A 24,378-nucleotide genomic window follows, 5' to 3' on the forward strand; every position below is an offset into this window, starting at 1 on the left:
CCCCTCCCCTCCTTCTCCCTCCTCTCTCTCCCCTCCCTCTCCCTCCCTCCTCCCTCTCCTCTCTCCCCTCCCTCTCCCTCTCCCCTCTCTCCTCCTCCCTCCCCCTGTCTCTCCCACTCCTCCTTCCCCTCCCCTCCCCTCCCTCCTCCCCTCCCCCTTTTATTTTATTTTGAAATAGGGGTCTTGCTAAGTTGCTTAGGGCATCACTAAGTTGTGGAGTCTGGCCTCCACCCCTCCTTGCCAGCTGTATTGAGCTGAGCAATGCTACTCCTTCAGGCCTTCTGCCTTGACATTCTGCCTCCCTCAGGCCCAGACCACAAGAGTTGACTGAGCATGAACTGAATCTCTGAAAGCATGAGCCCAAAATAAACTTTTCCTTCTCCAAGTTGTTCTCGTCAGGTATTTGGTCACAGGGATGCAAAGCTGCCTGCCCAGATGGAGAATGAGCATGTGTTCCAGTCAGAATGAGGCCAATGGCGAAGCCTGAGAACAGACAGTGGCAGGTCCGGAGAGTCAAAGATGTGCCATCCGAGGCCAACCTAGGTGTTCAGGGGGTGGCTGCTACTTGTTGAACCTCAAGTTTCTGTGTTGTAGTAATCCCCTGAACTTGTAAATGTGACTATTTGGAAATAGTCTTTAAGAGATGATTAAATTAAAATGAGGCCCATAGAGTGGCCCTAACCCAGCATGCCTGCTGTCATAATAAAAGAGGAAACATGGACACAGAGAGGCACCATCTGCTAGCCAAGGAGAGGAGCCAGAAGGAACCAAACTTGCTGCCACTGAGATCTAGGACCTCTGACCTCCAGCACTGTGACACACTACCTTATGCTGGAGCCATCCAGCTTGTGAAGTTGTTCTTTCTTTCTTGGTACTAGGGATTGAACCCAGGGATGCTTTACTACTGAGCTACATCACCAGCCCTTTTATTTTATTTTGAAATAGGGGTCTTGCTAAGTTGCTTAGAGTGCCACTAAGTTACTGAGGCTGGCCTCCAACTTACATTCCTCCTGCCTCAGCCTCCCTACTCACTGGGAATACAGGTGAACCTCACACTGCAGCCTGCAGGCTGTGGTATTTCCTTACATGTTTGGGTAGACCAAACAAATAAGCACAGAGTGCTAATGGGACTGGGCTCCCCAGCCTATCAGTGGCAGGATCCTCTCCATGATTTCCCCTGGGAATCAGAGGCTGGAGGGGCTCTTCCTGCAGACAGTGCTGTGCTCTGTTCTCAGCAGTCCAAGCCTGCCATTCCCAAGACAGCCAGGGTGGGTTTCTCTGCATCGGGGACCTAGCCTGCTGCTGGAGACCTCATGACACCCTGAACTTGCCTGTGTTCTGGCTCTTGCACTGCACAGTGCGCTGGCAGACTCTGCCTGCTCCCGAGCTCGTCATTGAGTAGCCTCCCAGGGCCGGGTTGGAGGTGCGGGCTTTGGGGAGCTCCGGGGTGTCGGGGCAGCAGGGCTGTGGAGGTCCTGGGCGCTCGGGTCCGCGAGGCTCGCGGCGGCGTTTGCACCAGAGCCTGGGCGCCGAGGCTGCTCAGGACCCGCCCCCGGAAAGCGCCGCCCCGGCCCCCAGGCCACACCAGCCGTCACATGCCCTCGCCACCACCGCCCCTGCGTTCGCCGCCCCTGCGGTCACCAACCCGCCTTGTCCCCGGCGCCAGCAGTGCCCTCGGTCCTAGCATGGCGCGCGCGGCGGGGCCCGAGCGGCGGGTGCTGGCCGTCTACACCGGCGGCACCATCGGTATGCGGAGCGAGCAAGGCGGTGAGTCGCGGCCCGGCGACCTGAGTCCTGAGCCTGGACTGGGAGCCTCGGGTTACTCGCCCGCGGGAAAGGGTCCTGGCAGAAGTCGCGGGTGGAGGGCTCCGCTGTGCCGCATGCGTGGGTAGGGGTCAGGCTCCGGCCCCAAGAGGCCTCGGGAGGCCCAGGGCCGGCCACCTGGAGAGAAAAGAGAGAGAAATCCCGCAGGACCTCGCTGCCACCGATAGCTGGGGCACAGCGTGTCCCCTGTGAGTGTCCCTCCCAGAGCTGGGACCACCCTACAGCCTCAGAGCACCTGGGCCTGCCCCCTGCTTCGCTCTCCCCAAGGAGCCTCTGTTGCCTCCCCAGCCCCAGCCTTCCCTCATCACCGGCCCCCCAGGGCCAGCTCCAGGCCCCTACCTGGAAAAGGGTCCACTCTGATGCCCGGCAGCTCAGGTGCAGCCCACACACCTGGCACTCAGTGCCTTTCTCTGTGAGACCTTGATATTGCCTGTTGGGCACTCAGCGCTCTCCTGGTTATCCCTTTCCACTGGAGTGGGTACTCAGAAGCCACTGTCCCTCTCCCAGTGGCTCCAAGGGCTGCTTTTCAGTCTTCTGTCCCTGCAGAATACACGGACATCCCTGAAGGCCCCTCCTGTGTCAGGCCCCAGGACACATACCTGAATTGAGCCTATCCCCCAGGGACTCAGGCACCAGGGACATGGTTCACAGGTTGGCAGATGCCACTGAGGGACAAGGAGTGACAGGGATCACTACTCGCACTAAGAGCAAGGCTGACATTAAAAGTCATGACACACTCAGCTGGGTGTGGTGATGCACGCTTGTAATCCCAGTGGCTCAGGAGGCTGAGGCAGGAGGATTTTGAGTTCAAAGCCAGCTTCAGCAACTTAGCAAGACCCTAAGCAACTCAGTGAGACCCTGTCTCTAAATAAAATATAAAAAAGAGCTGGAATTGTGCCTCAGAGGTTAAGTGCCCCTGAGTTCAATCCCCGGTACAAAAAAAAAAAAAAAAAATTGGTCATGACACACATATGGGAGGTTGGCCTAGGAGGGCTGGGTTCTGCCAGTGGGCCGCAGGTCGAGTTGTATTGGGGCTGCTGGAGAGGGCCCCTCTGAGGGCACGAGGGCTGCGGGAGGAGTAGCCCCTGGCCAGGGTGTGAATAAGCCAGGCCAGGAGCTGCAGTGTGAGGGGCTGGAGCAGAGAGGAGGCAGCAGGGCTGGCCCTGTGGACTGTCCACTGCCTTGGTGCTGCCTCTCCAGGCTTCACACATGCCAGTTCCAGTTCTCTGGAGCTCAACACATGGTTATCCTGTGGTTCAAGCTGAGGCACAGTCCTGAAGGAACACGGTGCCCTCTTCCCTGTGCCCATCTGGCAGCCTCATGGGCTTGTTCCCAGGAGCAGGCTACATTTCTGCAGGAGGTATGAAGCCACACTTCTGGAGGTGAACCAGACTTTGAAGCCCGAAAGATGGGGTATAGCAGGTGTCGATTTTCAGGCAGGTAAAAGTCTATTAAGATTCCCAGGAGCTCTGGGCCCTGGGGTCCTCAAGGCCTGGTGAGAAAGGGGGACCAGCAGACACATACCCATACTCTAAACCCCTTCCTGGGGGGCCTAACCCACCCGGCAAGCTCAGAGCAGTGGCCCATCCTGCCTGAACCAGGTACTGGAGCCCTGGTAAGATGCAGGCAGCTTGCAGGGAAGTTCTGACTGCGGTAAGGACTCTGGTCCCCACACCAGCCACTTCCAGAAAGGACCCCCCCGCTTCTGGCAGCCCCAGGGTCTGCTGCTGTGACTCTCCTTCAGAAAGGCTTTAGGGAGCTTCGCCCCAGAGGAGGAGGAAGAGAGTGAGGTCTGGCCCCTGGTGACCCCCAGAGGGCGCTGCAGCCAGGCCCTGGACTCTGGCCTCAGGGACATACAGATGTGACTGGGCACCTTGGCTTTTTTGCCTAAAAATGTGTGTGAAGTGGAAAGGCTTCCAGGAACGAGGTAGCACTCACAAGGCCAGGGAGGTGGGGACAGTTGGAGGGGCTCTGGGCAGAAGGCCTCAGGCAAGCCTTTTCTGATCCGCCAGGGAGGGGTTGAACTGATAGCTGCCTGCCTGCCTGCCCTGGAGTCGCGGCCCCACAAGCACCAATGATTAACTTGCTCAGCTCTGCTGACCTGGGCCCTGGCCTCCCACGAAGGGCATGGGTGGGAGTGGGGGCATGGCCACAGCCAAGCTGTTTGGGTTGTCGCTGTTGTAACAGCTTCTGCGCCTGGTGTACACAATGTCCTGCAGGGCAGAGCACGCTCCCCAGCCCTGCCAGAGTTCTGGGAGGGCAGAGGTGATGGTACAGCGCTCACCCTGTATCTAATTCTGTTCATAGTTTAGCCAAGAGGCTTTATAGTTCAGTAACCCTAGCCTCGGCCCAGCCTGCATCAGAGGCCACAGGGGAACCCAGGGGCTCCCATGTCCAGTTGTGGCACCTTTTACCTGCTGCACTAGGGAGCTGACTCCTTGTGGACTCCAAGCTCCAGGGAATAGTGGTCCAAGGCTGCATCCCTATAAGTGGCATCCTGCCCTGTGGCCACCTTTGGCCACAGCTGAGACTTGGGGCCATGCCCACGGCTTCATGGTCACCGCAGCATGACATCTGTAGCCACGGCCTGGACCTCCCTCCCATTGGTGGCTGCGTGTGTTCCAGTTCACATTTGGGTGGTTGAGCAGGCTCACTGCCCTGGGAGCAAACCCCATCCCCACTTGAACATGTGGGGAAGGAGCCCAGAGATTCTGGTGAGGTCAGTCACGTGCCTGCCATACAGGAAGGGCCAGCAGGGGCAGGGCCCAGGCTGCCCAGGCCTGACACTCTTGGGAGACCCTCAGCAAGAAGAGCAATGAGATTTATGCAGTCCGAGTTGGGGGTGAGAGCGATACTGACTTAGAGTGGTAAGGAAATCAGCGACTTACAGATCAGAAGGGATTCCCTGGAATGCAGAGACAAGTGTGGCCCAGTAAGCCCCAGGCCTGCCTTCCGGGCTCCTTTCCACGGTGCTTCTTGGCAGCCTGTTCTGGCTCTCAGAGCATAAGGGCACATTTGCAGAATTTGCCTGGAGAGAAAGGCTGTAAGGTCTTCCCTTTGTCCTGTGATACCCACGTGTCCTCTGAGTGGGGACACCAGGGCCTGTGTGTGCCCCCTCCTGCTGGAGGAGCCCCGCTGTGGACAGAGGTGCCTTGCTGTTTGTGAGCATTTCCCGCCAACCCAGGCCAGGTGTCCTCTGCTTCACCTTCCCCACTGTGGATGTCATCATGGTGCACCCCATGGGACCACGGGATGGTGCCATGACAGGAGCTGACCACATCCTAGTCACACCTGGGGTGTCTCCAGACGTCAGAGGGGATGCCTTAGTTCCTGTGGGTGCTGTGACGAGTTACCACAAGCCAAGTAGCTAAAAGCCCCTGAGTCCACTGCCTCTGCTCTGGAGGGGAGAGACTGAGTTGTTTCAGGAGGCCGGGCTGAGGCACCAGCCGGGCTATACTTCTTCCTGAGGCTCCAGGGAGGAGCTTCCGGCCTCCCCACCATCTGGTGGCTGTGGGGTCCTCGGCTGGGGGCCACATCCCTCCTGTGTTCTAGGCCAGCGTCTCCCGTCTCCCCACCAGCACACAGCCTGTGTAGATCTGGTCCCCCTCTGCCTCCCTCTTATGAGAATGCCTGAAGTGGCATTTAGGGCCCACCTGAAATATCCAGGATCATCTCTCTAGATCCCCTTGATATAATGGAACCTGCAGACTTTGTCACAGAAGATGACATCCATAGGCCCTGGGATTAGGACATTCATAGGATTCATTTTCAACCCCACCACACATGGACAGGGACACTGAGCCCCAGTGCTGGTGGCCAGAGTGTCCCCTGAATGTGGCGGCAGGCCACTTCCTGGTCACACCTGGGGTGTCTCCGGACGTCAGCGGGGCTGATGAACTCACGGGCCGCGGTTTCCACATCTGTTTGCTAGGCTTGTTCACGTGACATTTCGCAAGCAGCCACACCTCAGCCGGTTTGCCCCGGGGCCTGCAGGGCTGCGGGCCAGGCCAGGAGAGCGAGTGGGCGAGGAGCCACGCCAGTGCTCCTCTCCAGTGGGAAAGATGGCGCCACACACCCCACAGGCCTACGGGCCTGGGAGCTGGGGAGGGGCCGGGCTGGGGCCGGGGGTTTGGCAGGAGATGCGAATGGACTGAGAAAACTGTGGTGGGGCAGATGAGGAGCAGCCGCCAGTTCCAAAGCCTGCCAGGCTCCTGGCTACCAGCTGGGGCGCTGTGGATCGGTTGAGTCCATTGCTCATTTGTGACAGGCTGGCAGCGCTGGGCCTGGAAGAGGGAGGTGCTGCTGGGGGAGGAGGGGACATGTGTCTGTGGCCAGAGCTATATATGGGGGAGAGAGGGCCAGGTCTAGCTGGGTGAAAGGCTGGGCACTCCGTGTCACAGCGATCGGAGGAGGGGGCACTGAGGCTGTGGTGGGCACTGAGGCTGGCACCCCAACCCTGACACCTTGGCAAGGCTTTCACTCTGTGAGGCCAGTGTGATTGTGAGCTGCTTAAGGGGACGCTGGGGTGCCAGTCATTCTCCTTGTGTGTCCCGTGGGTGCCAGCAGCACTTCCTGCGAATGAATGACCAATAGCACTCTGTGAAGGCAGCGGAGGGTCAGGGTGTGGGACATGGAAGGAAGGCCAGGGCCAACTGACCCCAGGTCTGTTGTTGTCCATTCCAGGGGATAGAGATGGGGGCTCCTCCTTCTCCTTGTCCCCCCACAATGTCCCATGTGACTGAATCAGGGTCCCTGGGGCATCCACATTCTCACCCCCCCCCCTCCCCGTGAGTGGGGACCTTCCCATGGCAAAAGGACAGCAGGTGTGATCAAGGTCCTGACTCGACTCTGTGATGGGAGGTGCAATGGGGCTGTCTGGGGGGCCTGCCAGTTCCCATCAGCCCTTGCCAGAGGATTCCTCCCTTGGCCAAGGAGGAGGCAGCCAGGGGGATGAGGCCGAAGAGAGGCCTGGCTTTGAAGACGGAGTGCAGGGCCACAGCGGGGAGTGCGCTGCGAATGAGCCCCGGGGATGCAGCACTTCTGCTGTCCCTCCCATGGGACAGAGTTCCACCAGGTTCCCAGAGCTTCCCACAGGGAGCACAGCCCTGCTGATGCCTGAGCCTGCCCGGCTTCTCACCCCAGATCTGGGAGACAATATGGAGGCTGTTTAAGGCACCCTGTTTGTGGCAATGTGTGATTAGCAACAGGGAATTGTCCAGCCACCTGAGGGTGAGAGCAGGGACCAGGTGATGCCCAGGAACACGGTTCCTCCTGACCTCACATCTCAATCAAGGAGGCTTCTCTGGAGGACCCTGTTGTCCTTGCCAACGTGTCCCAGTGCCCAGGCACATGGGAGGCTCACAGACTGTGATAAGGAGTGAACGTGCCCAGAACGTGAACGTGCTCACTTGCCCAAGGACACAGGGCTAGCAGCTCGGGGCACTGGCCAGGAGCCTTTGTTTTCAGAAAACATACCTGTGACCTTGTAGGACAGGATGCCGTTTCTGCACAGTGCCACCTTAGGTGCACATTTCTGAGAGGCAGAAGCTGCTGGCAGGGACGGCTGCTGGTGGGGCCTACCTGTTGGGCACCTGCTGTGCGCCAGGCTCTCCCATTCACTGGACGGAGCAGGGACTAGGCTGGAAGCTGGAGCCTGAGGAGCCACACAGTGCATGCCCTGAGGGAGCATGAGGACCAGCAAGGCAGCCTGTGGGAAGGGCACACTACCTGGCATTGAGGAGGGCTTCCTGGAGGTGATACTCTGGGCTGGGCCTCAGAGCACCTGCTGGGTGAGAAGTGGAGCCGGGGCAGGGCTTTGAGGCAGCACCAGCAAAGCATCCTGGGCATTCGTGGAGGTGGGGTGGACCTGGGTGGGCACACATGGCTGCCTTGGGAGAGGGCCTAGCTCAGTGGGGTCAGTGGACGCATTTTTTGGTGGAGTATGAGCAGAGATAGGACCTGGGCAGAGTGGCAGCAGAGGCCCTGGGGCTGGGTTCCAAAGAAGGAATCAGCATTGGCTCCAGCTGCCAGCTGCCATGCTCCCAAGGTTTCTAGTGGCAGCTATGTCCGGGTCCTCCTGGCCTCCTGGGCCAGTCCTGGTCCTGCCCTCTGATTCTGCCCAGGGCCTGGCACTCAGGAGGGGAGGGTGTGGGCTGAGGGCTGTTTGCAACGCCAGCCCTGACCCCACTCTGCCTGGCCTCCACCTGCAGTGCTTGTCCCAGGGGGAGGCCTGGCCACCATCCTGAGAGGGCTGCCCATGTTCCATGACCAGGAGCACGCCCAGGTCTGCAGCCTCCCCAACGACACGCTGGTGCTGCCGTGAGTATGGGTCCTCCGGGGGCAGGGAGGGCAGCCCTGAGCCTGGATGTGCCTGTCGGGGGCCAGGGAGCAGGCTCTGGTTTCCCGGCAGTGACCTGCCATTTGCAGGAGGCGTCTTTGGCCTTGCTTTGCGGGCTTCACAATTGCCCGGGCTGCCTTCCAGGAGAGCCTGGGCCCTGGGCTCACGGAGCCACCTTCCCCCAGCCTGCTCCTGGTGCCTGCTCAGCCCACTGGGTTACTGAGCATGAGGGCACCCCGGTCTCATGGCTGGCCCAGTGACTTCTCCCTCCCGGGCGTGGCGGTCCTTCTATTCCCGGCTCCAGTCTGACTGCCTGGAGCCCTCGGGGGGGGGGGGGGGGGGGGAACTGGAAGGCTGAGCTGGGAGTTCCCTGTGGTGGCTGCTGGTGGGCTGATCGCAGCCCGCCTCTCCGAGCTGGTATGGGAAGGTGATCCTGCTGGGGGCATCCTGTCCTGGGCCACATCCTTGCCTCCTCTGGGGACTCCAGATGGAAGGAAGGTTGCACCCTGTACTCAGGTCGCTGGGACCTTAGCAATATGCAGAGCCCGCAGACAGATGTCGCTGGGTGCAGGGGCCAGCGCCAGGCCAGAGGAGAGCAGAGCAGGTCGGAATCCAGAGGGTCAGAGTGGGAGCTAGAGTTCTGCTTCCTGCAGCCCTGCCGGCCCGGACCAGAGGATCATCTGCACCGTGCTGGAGTGCCAGCCCCTCTTCGACTCCAGTGACATGACAATTACCGAGTGGGTTCAGATCGCCCAGACCATAGAGGTAGGGAGTGCCAACGGGACTGGGGGTGGGCAGGAGCACTCTGGGCAGGTGAGGACAGGGGCTGTATGGTGGAGTAGGCAGGCCCAGCCTGATATGGGCGGTACCTGGGAGTGGCAGCCCCCAGAGTGGGACAGGTTCTCGCAGAACACTCCACTGCAATGGAGGCCATGTCCATGTTCTTGGCGAGGGAGTTGAGGCCAGAACAACCCCATACTGTCACAACTCAGGTCTGTTCTTCCCCATCATCGCAGCCTCAGTTCCTGGCACAAAGACGTCCTGGGCTCCCTGGGTTGGGATCTTGCCATCCCACCAGTCCCTATTCTCACCTGCCTCCCGTAAGAAGCCCATGGTCCCCTGTGTGGGGTCACTTGGGTCACACGCTTGTTTCCTTCTATCTGAAGCACAATAGGCCCCTGACCCCCACCAACTGCGAGCTGCTCAGTAGAGTATGTGGCCCTGGGTCTGTCCCATTCCAGGAAAGGGGCTGCCAATGGGCATGTCTGGTCTAGGTTGTGGAGGTCCAGACCGTGTCCCTTGTTTGTGGCTGCAGCACCCTTGGGGACAGGCCTGATTTGGGCTGAGGTCCAGATGGTGCCCTGTGGTCCTTCGAGGTTCTGCACCCCACAGCCTCAGGAAGGCCTCCTAGTCCTGTAGCCTGGCCTGGCCAGCAGAGGGCGCCCGCCCCACTCCCAGCTGTTCTGCAATCCCTAGGCTGGCCTGGTTTCCTGTTTAGTGGGCCAGGAGGGTCCTGTGTGGCCAGAGCTGTGCCCCTGGCAGCCGCAGCCTGGGCAGTTGCCCTCTGCAGGGCATCCCCTCGTGGCCAGTTCGCTCCTGCTGAGTGTCCAGTGTGCTTGGGAGGGCTTCTGGCCTTTGCTAAGCCTAGAAGGCCCTCCCTGGACGTTTGCCCACCAGCCTCCTGCCTGCCTAACTGGTCCGCTCCTCCCCACCACCTGCTGGCTCCCAGGGACGGGTGGGCCTTGTGTTGGTTGTTTGTGCCCATGCTGACTCTCTCTAAGCAGCAAGGTCCACTGTGGCCCTGGAGGCAGCGGGCCCTCAGCCAGCACTCAGGATTAGGGAGCCCAGTTCTGAGGTAGCCCTGCCTGGGGAGATGCTAACTGGAGTCTAGGGAAAGTCCAGGGCTCCCTAGGACCCACATTCTCCCATGCTCTGAGGCAAGCCACAAGCCAGGGCTCAGGCCAGGGCTGGCCTTCCAGAGAGGCCCTCTGGGCCTGCAGGGGGTGGTCATCTGGTATCTCCCTGAGTCCTTCCTGCCTTCTGGGCCCTTTCCTTTCTTTCCCAGGTTGAAGGGGACATGCCACCCTGACCTGAGCACCTGTTCCCAGGAGCAGGGCTGACAGGGGAAGGCCTGGACCTGCCCTGAGCTTGCTCCCCCCACAGAGACACTATGACCAGTACCATGGCTTCGTGGTCATCCACGGCACTGACACCATGGCCTTTGCTGCCTCTGTGCTCTCCTTCATGCTGGAGAACCTGCAGAAGCCCGTCATCCTCACTGGTGCCCAGGTAACCTAGGGCCTGAGGCCCTGCTGTGCCCAGGCCTCCTGAGGCCACAGAGCAAGGCCCCGCTGGGACCCAGCATTCTTGCTCAGCTCCCTGGACTGCTCCTATGTGCCCCGTTCATGGCCCATTCACTCCTGCTCCATCTCCGGGGGCCCATCTCAGCAGTCCCTGTGGCTGGAGGTCCATGGCCTGCTGGTGATTTTGTCTGGCCTCAGGAGCACCCAGAGCCCACCCCCAACAGCTCTGCCCTCAATGAAGCCTTTTCTCTTTTTGCTAATGGGCTTCAAGTCTGCTGTCCACTCAGCATGGTGGCCACTCCAAGGACAGGCCACTCCCAGCCTTTGCTCTTCTCTTCCTTCTTGCTACCATGGACCCAACATATGGTGCCCCCTCCTCTGTTACCCTAAGCTAGCACACCCCCGCCAAAGCCAAGGCTGATGGAATGTTCTGGAAAATGGTTATATTTGAGGTCAGGGAACAGAGGAGGTCTGCACCTCCATTGGGGCCTGCTAGACACTGACTTTGGGGGTCCCTGTTGCCTTTAGATGGCTTCATAAGAGGGAGCCCCAGTGGCTCTTGGAGCCAATCCTAGCCAAGCCCCTCAGCATCCGTCCCTGTTGGGAGGCTGAGGCCTGAGCTTGGGAGCCAGTCCCCATGTCCCTGTCAGCAGAACCTGATGAAGCTCTAGGGAGACCCTCTTGCCAGGGCTGCCAGGTGCCATTGAGGTGACTCCGCCATCCTCCAGCTTGGTCTCCCTGGCTATGCGGAGGCTTCCTGGGGTACTGGCGCCCTGTGTGGAAGGCCCCAGGCCACTGAGCACACCTGCTGGCTGCTGGGCATCTTCTGCTCTTGTCTGGCTCCTTTCCACAACTATGTCCCTAGCTTGGATCCCTGTTAGGCAGACGGGACTTGGGCCAACTGCCTAGCTGCTCCCTAGACCAGGGGGGTGAATGCCATATAGCTCTCGGGGTGTGGAGGGTTGGAGAGCACTGCCACCCCAGGAGCACCTAGCATGTTCTTCCGGCTCACACCAGCCTGTCGTGAGGCATCCTATGTCCCTGGAGTACTGGAGGGGAAACTGAGGTTCTGGGCAAGGCTCACCCATAGCCATACACCCTGTGAGGGGCAGAGCTCCGGAGGACCGAGGGCTTCATCCCCTGGGCCAGTGGTCTCTCCCTCCAAAGGCCCTGTGCTGACCACTCCCAGATGACCACACCCCAGCAGACCTTGGCCTCTGCATACCCCAAAACAGTCCTGCCCACCTACTGGTCAGGAGTGGTGAGGAGCTGGGCACTGCTCAGAGTCCCCCAGGAACTGTGCACAGTAGACTCTGGCAGCTCAAGGATGAGCTGGACTGTGCCAGGGCACCACCCTTGGCTCCTTCCCACCCATGGCTCCTATTGTAGCAAGGAGCTGTAGTGTCCTCAGGAGCTGAAGTGTCCCCTACCCACTGGGCATCTGACCTATGTGGAGCAAGGCCTGGGCTTGGGCTGGCACTGTAGCAGGAGCCACTGCTGGTGGACCTGGAATGGGCTGCTCTTCTCCAGAGGTCCCTGCCCCCAGCCCATACCTGCCCACTCTTCTCCTTCCCCCAGGCTGGAGGACTTTGACTGGGGAGGGGGGCCAGGTGGCCCCTGTGCTTCCTGGGACTCAGCCCCAACCTGTGGCTCTCCCCAGGTGCCCATCCATGCACTGTGGAACGATGGCCGGCAGAACCTACTGGGGGCCCTGCTCATGGCTGGCCAGTACATCATCCCAGAGGTACCTGCCTGGTCTGGTGTGGGGTTGCCTAGGTCAAAGGTGGGACAGGGGGTGACGCAGCCCCGGAGCTCTGAGGAGCACAGAGAGGGGCTTGTGGTGCGGCGCTCATGGCACCTGCAGGCCAGGGGCCGGGTAGGTTTCTAAAGGTTTACCTCATGTTCCAAGAAACACAGTCACGAGCCTTGGAGGAGACCATCACCCAGAGTCACTATTCGGAGACCTTAGTGTCATCATTCTGGCACATGTGCTTCCAGTCTTTGTCACAAGCATTCATTCTTGTGCTGCAGATGTGTGTGTGGGTTCCCATGAACACAGAGGGCTCCCCGCATAGCTCGGGAGTCCGTCCCTTTCCCAGGTGGCCACCTCTCCCGTTCCACAGTGTCAGGACTGCAGGCTTCCCTGTCCCTCTGGGGCCAGGATGAGGAGCTGCCTTTGTTGAGCGGTTCCCCGGGCAGGTGGGGTTAGAGGTAGGGCCTTTCCACAATGCAGCGTCTCCAAGCCCATCTTTCTGCCCGCTCTGGTCCAGCCCCTCCTTGGGGACAGCTCTTGAGCAGCTCAGAGGCGGGGCAGCTCCCTGTGCGCCCTGGAAGGGGTCTCTGGAGTCCCTGTGCCCCGTGCCCCTGTGGGCTGAGTTCCTGGGGGAGAAGCTGGCTGGAGCCCCTGCTCACCCTCTGCGCATGCTGCCCGGCTCTGCAGGCTTGCTGTTTCCCATGGGTAGTTGGTGGGGCAGGAAGGGGCCTGAGGGGAGCACCCATCCGCAGAGGTTGCTCCTGGGCAGGTCTCTGCTGGCCCCCAGGTCTGAGAATCCCTGCGGATGGCAGTGTGGTGGGGAGCGCTAGGAGGAGAAAGTCCCCCCAGCTCCGAGCTGCTGCCTCTCTGTCCTGCAGGTATGCCTGTTCTTCCAGAATCAACTGTTTCGGGGCAATCGGGCAACGAAGGTGGACAATCGGAGGTTTGCAGCCTTCTGCTCCCCCAACCTGCCCCCACTAGCTACGGTGGGTGTGGACATCACAAGTGAGCAGATCCGGGGGCAGGGCCTCTGGCCGCAGCGCTCCCTGGACGGCGGTTGTGTGGGCTGCTGTGGGGAGGCTATGCTGGGCTTTGGCGAGGGCTCCCTGAACTGGCAGAGGGCACAGTGCTTGGTTTTGCCCCGAGCTACGGCAAAGCCAGAGGGCTGCTTGGAGAGGGTGGGCCATGGGGCCACATGCCAAGGAGGTGGGAGGGCTCAACAGACCACCACATGTTAGGAGCCGGGGCTCGAGAGGTTGGGGATCTCCCTGCCCATGTGGCCACAAACTCAGGAGTTTCCCTGGTGGCTGTCTATGGCTCTGCCACACAGCTCAGCCCTCCTCGAGACTTGGGCCCCTGTGGTATGTCTGGTCCCCAGGAGTTCTAGGGAGTCCTCTGTCCTATGGGCCCTCAGGCTGTCCTTATGGGCCCAACAGATGTTCTAAGCTGGTCCTGGGCTTCCCCAGGGAGGCCCCACCAGCCTCTCCTTGCCCTGGGTATCAGGCTGGCATTCTGGTCAGGCCATATCGGAGACTCAGGGTCACTGTAATGGCCCAAGGGGCAGTCACTTCAGGACCACCGTCTTTCCACCTGAGAGGTCTAGTCTCCTAAGGGGTCTCTACCTTCCTGGACGTGGGGCCACCTTCTCCTGCCTCTCTCTGGCTCTTGCCCCTCCAGGGCTGGTGTGGGCCCAGGCCCTGGGGCCTGTGTCCCCGCCCTACTGTCTATGGGGTCCTACCTCAGGGGTCTGTCCTAGAGAGATCTCTTCTGGACCTGTCCAGCAGAGCTGGCCTTCCTTTTGGGAACACTGGGGTCTTGGTACCTTGCCCAGGGCTGGCTTCCCCAGGTGGGGCTGCCTGTCTAGAAGCAAAGCAGCTGTTCCTGTTTGACTACGTGACTGTTAGTGTCCCAGCCCTCTTGGAGGGTGGCAGTGTCCCTTGCCCACGCTGTGCTTCTGCCTGGGCCACTGCCAGCCTGTGGGTTGGGCACAGGGTGTTTCTGGGCCCTGGAGAGAGCTGTTCTGGGGGACCTCCTGGTATAGCAGGTGCTGACCCCCAAACCCCACTTTAGAAAGGAGCAGTTGCCCCCTGAGAGAGGGATGGGCTGGGGGCAGCCAGGACCTTGACCACCCAGTGTTCCCCAGAGATATGGCAGGAGTTCTGGGGCCTCAGCCCTGGGCCCTGTTGACCATTTGGGAGCTCTGACCCCACCCACTCCCCTGGCGCCATCCTGGCACCTTCCAGAGAGCACAGGGCCAGGAGTTTGTTGGTGTCTAACATGCATCCTGCTCACCCAGGACTCCCAGGCCTGGGCAGGGGTCCATGCTCCCCAGGGTCGGAGCAGTCCCGAAGGCTGACTGGAGGTGGCAGCACAGGAGCTGGCTGGTGGCACCAGCCCCTGCAGCTGGGAAGGAGGAGCGGGTGAAGGTGTGGTGGAGTCATAGCTCCAGGGCCCAGGACTGGAGCTTCTCCGTGGGCAGAGGGGCCTTCACTCTGGATTCAGGGCCTCTGCCCCACACGGAACTCAGGGGTCTCAGTCCCAGCCCAACCGCAGCAACCCCAGCACAGAGCTGAGGCCACCTCCCGCCCCAGCCCCAGGCCCCTGCCCACCTTCCACTGCTCCCGCATGTGCCAGGGGTGGGAAACGGCACTGCCTGCCCTGGCTGATGTCAGGCTGCTGGGCCGGTTCTGACACCCAGCGTTGGGAAACTTCAGCAAGTGCCCAGGGTGTGGCTGCTGGGCCCCTGGGGAGGGGGAGGGGCAGGGCCAGGGCCTACCCTGCTGTGTACCCCATGCCAGGACTCCCTGGACTCTTCACTGACGCTCTGGGAGGCAGCAGCCCCCCCCCCCACCTGTTCTGCCTGAGAGCAGACACACAATCCTAAGGCGAAGAATGTCTCCTACCGTGGTGGGCATGGAGGGCCCCATGGCCTCTGCCACAGGGGGGTGGGTGGAAAACTCACTGCCCTCCCCTCACCCCACCTCCATGTGCAAGTCCACAATGTTCTGTTCATGATCTTATGTGAATAACACTGGAAAAAATGGCAGGAGGCACAGGGGCTCCCACCCCAGTGAGGTGCAGGGAAGTGGGGGGCTGAGCCTGGGGTCCTGGCACCCTGCGGCTGACTCCTTGCCTCTCAGCCAAGGCTCTTCCCTCCCTAAGCCTGTTCCTGGCACCCTTTAGCATAGGGGAGTCCCCAGTGTCCCACTCTGCTGGCTGGAGGCCACATGAGCCGCGGGCTCCAGACCTCTGCTGGCAGTCATGGCTGGGGGCCGGGCAGAGAGGTGGCCTTCAGACTTGTGGACAGGCTGACCCTGGGGGGATTCAAGGCATGCTGACCCTGAGTTCCTGCCCCCCACTTTCCGCAGGCCTGGGGTTCCACGTCGCCCTCCCTGGGCGAGGGGTGGGAGTCACAGGAACACACCACACCTCCAGGATTTGGGGGCAAAGAGACAGAGGCTCCTTCCCCGAGGATGAGGGGTCATTCACTGGTTGATGGGGTAGGCAGTGAGCACAGCAGGTGGGTACCAAGGGCAGCTGCTTCCCAGAGGACACTGCCTCAGCTGTGTGCCATGTTGGTCCTGCCGGGGCGCCGTCGCCCCCCCAGATACCTCTGCCGCCTGTGAGGCTCAACTAGGGCTCCCTGCCATGTTTCCTCTCCAGCCCAGTCATCGGTGTCACCTGGGTCACCACTGTTGCCATCATGAGTCCTTCTCTCTGGGTGGAGAGCACCGGCCCCCCCGGCCCACCAGGGCCAGCCCAGGACTGGAGGGTGGGCCTGGCGGGGAGGTGGGGCAGGGGGGCCTAGGCTCAGAGGACACTAGAGAGGTCACCCTGCCTGCCCCCTCAGCCCTCTGTCTTCACAGTCAACAGGGAGCTGGTGCGGAAGGCCAGCAGCAAGGACCGGCTGGTGGTGTGCAGCCGCATGGAGCGAGACGTGGGCCTGCTGCGCCTCTTCCCTGGCATTCGTGCCTCCCTGGTAGGGGCTGCAGTCCCAGTGTCCCCCTGGCTCCCACGCCCCCAGGGGCCTCACTTGATGCCCAGGGTGCTCCCTGCCCCCTGGCTCCCCAGAGCCTGTGATGGCTGGTGCAGACTCCACTTGGAACTGAGGCACTGCAGCGTGGCCCCTTGCTTTGCCCTGCTTCCTGTTGCCCTGGCCCTTCTCAGGCCCAGGCACGAGCAACGAGCTAACCCTGGGGACATCCTTTGGCCATCAGCTTGGAGGCGGCCTTCCTGGGCTGGAGTCTGACACACAAGGGCACCACGCTGTGGATCCTCCCTGCTGTCTCAGCTGAGGCTTCGAGACCCACTCACCTTATTAGTGGTCTTGCCTGTGGATATTGGAGGACGCCCAGGGACACAGAGCCCCTCTGAGGCTGACTGGGGGTAGCCTCAGAACTCCCTGCTCCTTCCTGTCACTTCTTTTTGGTGGTCTTTTGTCTGCTTCTGCTGCTGGCCTCTCAGCTACCGGCTGTCCTGGCGGTGGCCACAGTGCCTCCCTGTCCTGTTTTCTAAGCTGCTAATGGGGGCCCTGCCCTGTGCTCTGTGGCCTAAGTGGAGCTTTCCAGCCAGTGGGATGTGGGCGGGTCCCAGGGAGCCTTGAGTGTGTATTAGCGCAGCATGCTGTCCTCCAGGACCAGCTCCCGAGCGCCCGGGCCTCCTGGTGGAGGTCTGCCACCTCCCAGCACGTTCCCACAGTGTCCAGTCCTGCCCCTCCGGCCCCACACGCTGTGGACGTGTTTTCCCTTTGGGAGACATGGCAGGGACAGCCCTCCCAGATTTCCCCAGGGCTACCACACAGGCCTGCTCAGAGCAGTACCACCCTGGGCATGGTGCAGGGGCCTGGGACAAGCCTTGTGGGTCCCCCCTGCTGGAGCAGAAAGCAAAGACCCTCACCATGCACCTTTGCCCTGCTGCCCCCAGGTTCGGGCCTTTCTGCAGCCCCCTCTGAAGGGTGTGGTCATGGAGACCTTCGGTTCAGGAAATGGGCCCACCAAGCCGGACCTGCTACAAGAGCTGCAGGCGGCAGCTGAGCGTGGCCTGGTCATTGTCAACTGTACCCACTGTCTTCAGGGGACTGTGACCTCAGACTATGCCTCTGGCACGGTAGGGGTGGGAAAGTGAGGGTTAGAGGAGGAGGGGTGAGCCTGGGGGCACTGCAGGCTGGGCCCTGGCCACCCCCATGTTGGGGAGGTTCTGGGAAGGAGCATGGAAGCCGTAGGGCAGGGGCCGAGGTGAACTGCCCCTTCTGGCCCATGTGCCCCTTCTTTGCAGGCCTTGGCAGGAGCTGGCGTCATCTCCGGCTTCGACATGACGTCTGAGGCTGCCCTGGCCAAGCTGTCCTATGTGCTGGGCCAACCAGGGCTGAGCCTGGATGACAGGAAGAAGGTGTGTGTGTCCTTTGGGCTGTGGACACAGGCTTGAGGACACACACGGCTCCTGAGGGCGGGCCAGGGGACTCCAGAAGAACGGGGCCTGGCTGGGTGGACATGTGCGTGGTTTGGTAGGGCAGGGATGTGGGGATCCCTGTGGAAGGGAAGGGCCAGCTCTGGGGCTCAGCACAGCCTGTCCAGCCCCGGCCCAGGCATCCCTTCCTCCAACTACTCTGGGGGTCTTGGATGCCAGCTCAGGATGAAGCCATCCCAACTGTCCTCGGACATCCTCTCCCAAGCCTGTCCTTCCCAAGTGGGGCTTGCACACAGACGATCCCCGGTCCTTGGGCTTTAGCCCTTATTGGTCCTTAGAAGGCCCTGGGCTGTGGGACTGGCCTGTGTGGGGACCCTAGAGATCATGCTCAAGCCCCTGGTGGAGCAGAGTGGTGGAGTTTCGGGCGGCTCCCCTCAGGCCCTGCAAGCTGGTCTGAGCGCCTTGGTCCCACCCTGGTTGAGCCCCTGGCCTGGATCCTCTTGCAGCTGCTAGCCCAGGACCTTCGGGGGGAGATGACGCTGCCTGCAGTGGATGAGTGCTGGTCCTCACTTCAGGGCAGCACCCTGAGCCGCGCGGTGTCCTGGCTCCTCCGTCTGAGCATCAGCCAGGTACTGCCTGGTGCAGGTGGCAGCAGCAGGGGGCTCGAGACACCCTGGGATACCCCCTACCCAGGACCTGCCAGACACTAGCCACTACAGCTGCTCTCCAGCCCAGGAGCTGGCTCAAGCCAGGGTTCAAGGCCCAGGGGTCTGTGGGCTCATAGTGGGCAGGATTTATAGGAGCCCATGGAGCAGAATTCAGGAAGGGACCTCCCAGCTCACAGACATGCAGACACATGGCCAGGGAACATCAGCACCGGGTCTCAGGGCTGGGGCTACCTGGGAGCTGGGAGCACCTAAATGGGGTGATGGGCTGCCTGTCCTGGGGGCAGAAGGGTAGGTGCCTGCTGGGGTCTCTCACCTCTACCTGGAGGCACGTTCCAACCTCCAGCTCCCCTCCCCACTTTTAGCCTGGGTGTTAGACCCAGGAAGGGGAGGTCAGCTGGGGACCCTGCCCCAACACGTCCACCTGCCTACCTGGCCTCTGGGCCAAGCACCAGGCCTGGTGTGGGAGCCCGGCAGAGCAGAGCGCCGCTTCCCTGGGCTGCCTCGGCCTGAGGAGCTTCTTTCCCTGGGCAGAGCTGCCCTGGTGAGCCTGCTGGTGTTCGCTGCTGCCACCTTCCCCGGGGGCTCAGGCTGGACCTCCCTCACCCTGCCAGCCTGACTGACTTTGGGGCTGGGGTCTGCTGGCCTGCCAGCAGTAGGTACAGCTTAGGGCCAGGCACAGTGGCTTGGACCCCACCCATGCGGGGACAGCCGACCTCCCAACCTCCCGTGGCTTTGCTGTGGGCGAGCCGTGGTCAGATGAAAAGGCCTGGGCTGTGTGGCCTGGTATTAGGGTGGCTGTGCGGGGGCCTTAAGTGCTTTGTGATCAGGCCGGGCTGTGGGCATTGGACGAGGCGGCACCTCTGGGGCTGGGTCTTCTGTGTCCCACAGACGGGATGCAGCTGGGAGCCCTTGGAGGACGGGGCCCTTCCAGGAATGTACAATGTGGGAACAGGGTCCTTTTCCAGGAGGGGCCCGCATACTTCTGCTCTCTCCTGAGATGACTTATGATTCTGTCCCTGACAGCAGTGGGGACAGACGAGGACGCACACCTTGGAGGGTGGGTGGCAGGCCCCAGTCACACATCGGGCAAGAAAGGAGGCTGGTGGTGGCTTCCTCCTGACTTTGTTCCCAGGAAGTGGGGGCCAGGTGGCCTCTGTGTCCAATAGTGAGATGGGAGCCCAGGGCCTTCAGGGTGGCCATTCCAGCTCTTTCCCCTGTGGGGTGGGACCTACTGCACACTGCATGGGGGAGGCAGGCTCACACAGCACTGGGGACACCAGCTCCACCTGTGTGCAGACCCCAGAATCAGGCACGAGGCTCAGGTGATTCCGTCCTCTCCCAGGAGGCTGAAGCTCTGCGGGGTGCTCTGATGCCCAGCCTGGCCCTTGCTGCAGCTCACTCTGGGGACCTAGAGGCCCTGCGAGCTCTGGAGGAACTGGTGAGCTGCTTCTGCCCTGGACCAGCTGCTGCCACCTGGGCCCAAGTCATTCTGACTTTGCTTGGTCTCACCTGCCTCACTGAACCCTGCCTGCCAGCCTGGTGGCCAGCAGTGGGGCCTGGTGGTGGCGGCGCAGGGGCAGGCACAGTGGCCTTGCTGACCACCTGTGCTGGTGCCCAGAGCTGCCCTTCCCCTCCTGTGCTCTGCCTGCTCCCTGGCCCTCTCTTGGGGGTCATGTGTCCTTGTGTCACCCAGGGCAGTGGCCTGAGCCTGGAAGACCCTATTGGTCAGACCCTGTTGCGTGTGGCAGCCCAGAGGGGCCATGCCGGTGTGGTTGCCATGCTGCTGCAGAGAGGAGTGGACGTGAACGCCCGGGACCAGGATGGCCTCAGCCCACTGCTGCTGGCTGTGAGGGGCAGGTACCTGGGATTCTGGGCACTGCGGTGGGCACGGGGCAATGGCGCCGGATGAGGATACCTCTTTGGTGTGAGCAAGGGCTGTGTGGGGTGTGACCAGGGCCAGAGAGAGGCCAGGCTTGGCAGGACGATCCCGGAGGGCTTCGTGGCAGAGGCAAGCTCCCAGCTGAGCCAGCACACCCAGGAAGGCTGACGCTGCCTAGAAAAGGGGACGCCACTGGCTGCACAAGGGGACTCGCAGGTGCTCTCCAGGTGGCCAGGGCAAGAGGAGAGCGATGTGGGGCTGCTCCGGCCTGGTGCCTGGGAGTGAACACCTGCAGGTGCAGGAGACGACCCCGATCCTCCCTGCAGGAAGGCCAGGTCCCTGCAAGAATGGAAAGCCCCCAGAGTGTGGGGACAAGCTCTGCCAGGTTCTTCCTACCTTGTGCCCACCTCTCAGTTTTGCCCTTGGTCCCAGTAGTCCAGGCCTGACCCTGAGAGATGCCAGGAGTGGGCACGTGGTGGTCTCAAGACCCAGCCACAAATGGAGGGGAGGGAGGGGAGATACACCCGAGGGCAGGGGTCCTCTGGCCATACCATGTGGCCACGCTGGTGTCAGTGCCCACAGCGTGGAGCACCACTGGAGCAGGGCTGAAGTGTCCTGAGAGCCCATGGGAGGCTGCCGGCTGGCAGGGACCCCGCCCGCCGTGGCTCCCAGCAGAGGCGACTTGGCTTACTCACGGTGGGACAGACCTGCCTGACAGCTTGTCTGTGCCCACCTACATCTTGCAGACCTGCCTCCCCGGGGGTTTCTCCCAGGGGGCCTGTGGCCTGCAGCCCAGGGGGACTGGGGGCGGGTTCACCTGCCTCAGGAGGAGGCAGGTGTCTGAGGCCAGGGTCACCAGACTGTGGTGGCCAGTCCCGGGCCCTGCCCTGCCAGGAGCCCCCAGTGGGGCATGTCACCCCTGTGAAGGGCTGATGGGGTCCAACTCTTTTCCCAGAACAGGCCTTGGAGGTGGACAGTGACCTCTGCCCCATGCTCCTGTGATCTGGGCTAGATGGACCTCAGGCGTGGGTGGGTGGCGTGGCGATGAGATGAGCTCACTCGGTCCTGCCTGGCTGTCACCACACTCCCCAAGACCTCCGCCCAGTCCTGCACGGCCCCACACTCCTCCAAGGTTCCTTAAGACTGGGGTGGCTGTGTGATTTAGAGTGTACCCCCAGGGGCACAGATCGCAACTGGCACCCCTTGTGCTTTGCCAGAGCCTTGGGCCTTGCTGGGCCCCTCCTGTGGCCCGTGGGAACCTATCCCGGCCCACAGCTTAGCTCCCTGAGCTGCCACTGGAGGAGTCGGCTTCGGGCTCCAGCCACCGTCCCATTCCCTCTGGTCTGCAGGACCTGCATCCAAGGGCAGATGTGGGGCACAAGTGACTCAGTTTCCCCAGAGCCAGCCCCAGGCCTGGCCAGGGCAATCAGGTCACCTTCAACGTTTGAGACAAACATTCAGGGTGCAGTGGGCTGGCTGGCTCAGGGTGGGAGCCCAACCTCCAGGGCAGACCCCGCAGGACTGTGGAGCCTCATGGGGGCTCATGGTCTGCACGGAGGTGCTGCTCAGCCAGGGCTGTCTGGACCTCTGACTTGGTGGGTGCTGACCATGCCCTGTAGACCCCAGGTGTCCTGGGAAGTGTCCAGGAGAGACGGAGGAGGTGGGTCCTCAGGATGGCATCCCACAAGCCAAGGCCAATGGTCAGGGCAGCGTTCCTTGCTGGCCAGGGCCCAAGGTCCCAGGGGCTCGCCCTGGCCCCTGTGCACAAGCCTGGAGGTGCTGCTGGTGTCGAGGAGCGGGCTGGGCGGCACGGGCCTGGCCAGGGCCACGGCCAGCACACTCACTCTCATGGCAGGCACCGGGGCGTCACTGGGTTGCTGCGGGCCGCTGGGGCCTGCCTGTCTCCCCAGGAGCTGGAGGACGCAGGGACGGAGCTGTGCAGGTAAGAGCGGCTGGAGCTCGCGTGGTTTTGGGGAGTAGGCGCAGGGCTCCAGGAGGGGAAGCCAGGCCTGCTGGGAGGGACTGGTGGGCCCAGGTGTGGGGGCTGAGGAGGGCGAACCTGTGCCCCGGCCCGTGGGCACCAGCCTGGCTGACGGGCAGAGGTGTCTGAACTGGAGCACATCACGGGGTCACTCCCAGCTGGGAGGACAGTCCAGTGAATGTGCGTGTGCCCGTGGGGATCAGGAGGGGTGCGGCAGGAATGGGAAGACAGGCAGGAGACGTCCTGGTTGGAGTGCAGGGTGGGAGGGGTGGGGTGCAGGGTCTGAGTCCCTGCGCATCGGGAGCCCCAGGCCCAGAGGGTGGGTGATACTGTAGACTTCAGGCTGACAGGAGGGTGGGTGAGGACCCCGAGGCTCTGGGCCCTCCATCCCTCATATCTTGGCCCCAGCAAGGTCTTTGTGGGCTCCAGTGTCCCCAGTGCTCAATGTGGGGCTGGGTGGCCAGACCCACTGGCCCCACCCTGGGCCCCCTGAAGTTTTCAGTGCTGTTCCCTGATACCCCCCCCCCCCGAACCGCCTGCCCTTCTCAGGGGACAGGAGCTGGGGTTGGGCCCTGGGAGGACTGGAGCCAGTCTTGGCTTTGGGTGGCTTGGGCAGGCCACACTGGCTCCAGGGACAGATGGGGAGCTGAGGCAGAGAGTCCAGGGGAGTTGGGGGACCATCCTCCGAGCGGCGTGGCCGGAGGGGCTGGGGGCCCAGCCTGGCCTGCCAGGGGCCCACTCAAGGGACCAGACGCCTCTCCTGGGAGGCCTGTGTGGGAGGCATGGGCACAGCTCCAAGAAGGGCCAGTGGGACCGTCCAGTGAGATTCGCACCCAAACTTCCCAGTGCCACTGCGGTGCCTGCTGCTGCTGCTCCCTGGTCAGGAGTGGAGTCCCTGGGTCCTCAGAAGGGCCTCCGCCCACCCACCTGCTCACCTGGGCAGATGGACTGGGCTTGCCCCACACTGTCCTCCAGGGTGGGGGACACTGGTGAGGTACAAGGTGTCCCCAGCTTTCTCCAGGGCAGGTGGGCCCCACCCCTTCCTGCCAGGACCCCCATGCAGCTGGTGGGGCCCAGGACCACCCCCCAGGCCCCTCCTGCGTCTCCCCCCTCCACCGAGCTACCAGGGCTGTTGTGAAATGTGGAACTGCAGGGCGCTCGCGGGTGGGGCATGTGCGTGCCCATGTGTGCGCTGTGCGTGTGCCCTGGGAGCCCTTGACCTGAGTCAGTCACACCCACTGGGCGAAACCAGACTCCAGGCCGCGCCGTCCCCGCGACTCTGCCCCAGGGACGGGCGCTGCTGGGTCAGCTGTTTGGGGCTGGCTTTATTAAAGTGCCCAGGGCCCCAGGAGGGGTGGGCTGATGGCGGGGTGCCCAGCCGCCCTGACGCTTCCCCTCCGCCCCCAGGCTCACCCCTCCTCCTCTAACCCTCACTTTCCCACCCCTACCGTGCCAGAGGCATAGTCTGAGGTCACAGTCCCCTGAAGACAGTGGGTACAGTTGACAATGACCAGGCCACGCTCAGCTGCCGCCTGCAGCTCTTGTAGCAGGTCCGGCTTGGTGGGCCCATTTCCTGAACCGAAGGTCTCCATGACCACACCCTTCAGAGGGGGCTGCAGAAAGGCCCGAACCTGGGGGCAGCAGGGCAAAGGTGCATGGTGAGGGTCTTTGCTTTCTGCTCCAGCAGGGGGGACCCACAAGGCTTGTCCCAGGCCCCTGCACCATGCCCAGGGTGGTACTGCTCTGAGCAGGCCTGTGTGGTAGCCCTGGGGAAATCTGGGAGGGCTGTCCCTGCCATGTCTCCCAAAGGGAAAACACGTCCACAGCGTGTGGGGCCGGAGGGGCAGGACTGGACACTGTGGGAACGTGCTGGGAGGTGGCAGACCTCCACCAGGAGGCCCGGGCGCTCGGGAGCTGGTCCTGGAGGACAGCATGCTGCGCTAATACACACTCAAGGCTCCCTGGGACCCGCCCACATCCCACTGGCTGGAAAGCTCCACTTAGGCCACAGAGCACAGGGCAGGGCCCCCATTAGCAGCTTAGAAAACAGGACAGGGAGGCACTGTGGCCACCGCCAGGACAGCCGGTAGCTGAGAGGCCAGCAGCAGAAGCAGACAAAAGACCACCAAAAAGAAGTGACAGGAAGGAGCAGGGAGTTCTGAGGCTACCCCCAGTCAGCCTCAGAGGGGCTCTGTGTCCCTGGGCGTCCTCCAATATCCACAGGCAA

The 24,378-nt window shown here is 62.1% G+C and overlaps 1 protein-coding gene and 1 long non-coding RNA gene across 9 annotated transcripts in view; both read left to right on the top strand.

The window, feature by feature from the left end:
• LOC125615382 overlaps nucleotides 1-685 on the top strand; it is a 1,909-nt gene extending 1,224 nt beyond the window's left edge. Inside the window, exon 3 of the long non-coding RNA XR_007346045.1 lies at nucleotides 387-685. This is a non-coding gene — a long non-coding RNA (uncharacterized LOC125615382). The remainder of the gene's footprint in view (nucleotides 1-386) is intronic.
• Nucleotides 686-1,607: 922 nt separating this feature from the next.
• The window catches only part of Aspg (asparaginase), a 25,052-nt gene continuing 2,281 nt past the window's right edge, over nucleotides 1,608-24,378 (top strand). Inside the window, exons 1-14 of one of the 8 annotated variants that reach the window (XR_007346044.1) lie at nucleotides 1,608-1,767; nucleotides 8,034-8,142; nucleotides 8,815-8,926; nucleotides 10,325-10,450; nucleotides 12,125-12,208; nucleotides 13,096-13,222; nucleotides 16,084-16,196; nucleotides 17,141-17,323; nucleotides 17,492-17,605; nucleotides 18,130-18,252; nucleotides 19,634-19,729; nucleotides 19,985-20,148; nucleotides 21,126-21,302; nucleotides 22,026-22,091. Coding sequence is in view for 5 of the 8 variants with exons in the window: in XM_015496289.2 (XP_015351775.2) it covers nucleotides 1,686-1,767; nucleotides 8,034-8,142; nucleotides 8,815-8,926; nucleotides 10,325-10,450; nucleotides 12,125-12,208; nucleotides 13,096-13,222; nucleotides 16,084-16,196; nucleotides 17,141-17,323; nucleotides 17,492-17,605; nucleotides 18,130-18,252; nucleotides 19,634-19,729; nucleotides 19,985-20,148; nucleotides 22,026-22,112; nucleotides 22,524-22,527 (1,524 nt within the window). In the remaining 3 variants the exon portion in view is untranslated. Of the gene's footprint in view, nucleotides 1,768-8,033; nucleotides 8,143-8,814; nucleotides 8,927-10,324; nucleotides 10,451-12,124; nucleotides 12,209-13,095; nucleotides 13,223-16,083; nucleotides 16,197-17,140; nucleotides 17,324-17,491; nucleotides 17,606-18,129; nucleotides 18,253-19,633; nucleotides 19,730-19,984; nucleotides 20,149-21,125; nucleotides 21,303-22,025; nucleotides 22,113-22,523; nucleotides 22,528-24,378 lie in introns of those variants that run through there. The other 7 variants (XM_015496289.2, XM_048799439.1, XR_007346043.1 and 4 more) reach the window with 7 other exon arrangements.

This window comes from Marmota marmota, unplaced genomic scaffold (assembly GCF_001458135.2).
Source record: "Marmota marmota marmota unplaced genomic scaffold, marMar, whole genome shotgun sequence".
Lineage (NCBI taxonomy): Eukaryota > Metazoa > Chordata > Mammalia > Rodentia > Sciuridae > Marmota > Marmota marmota.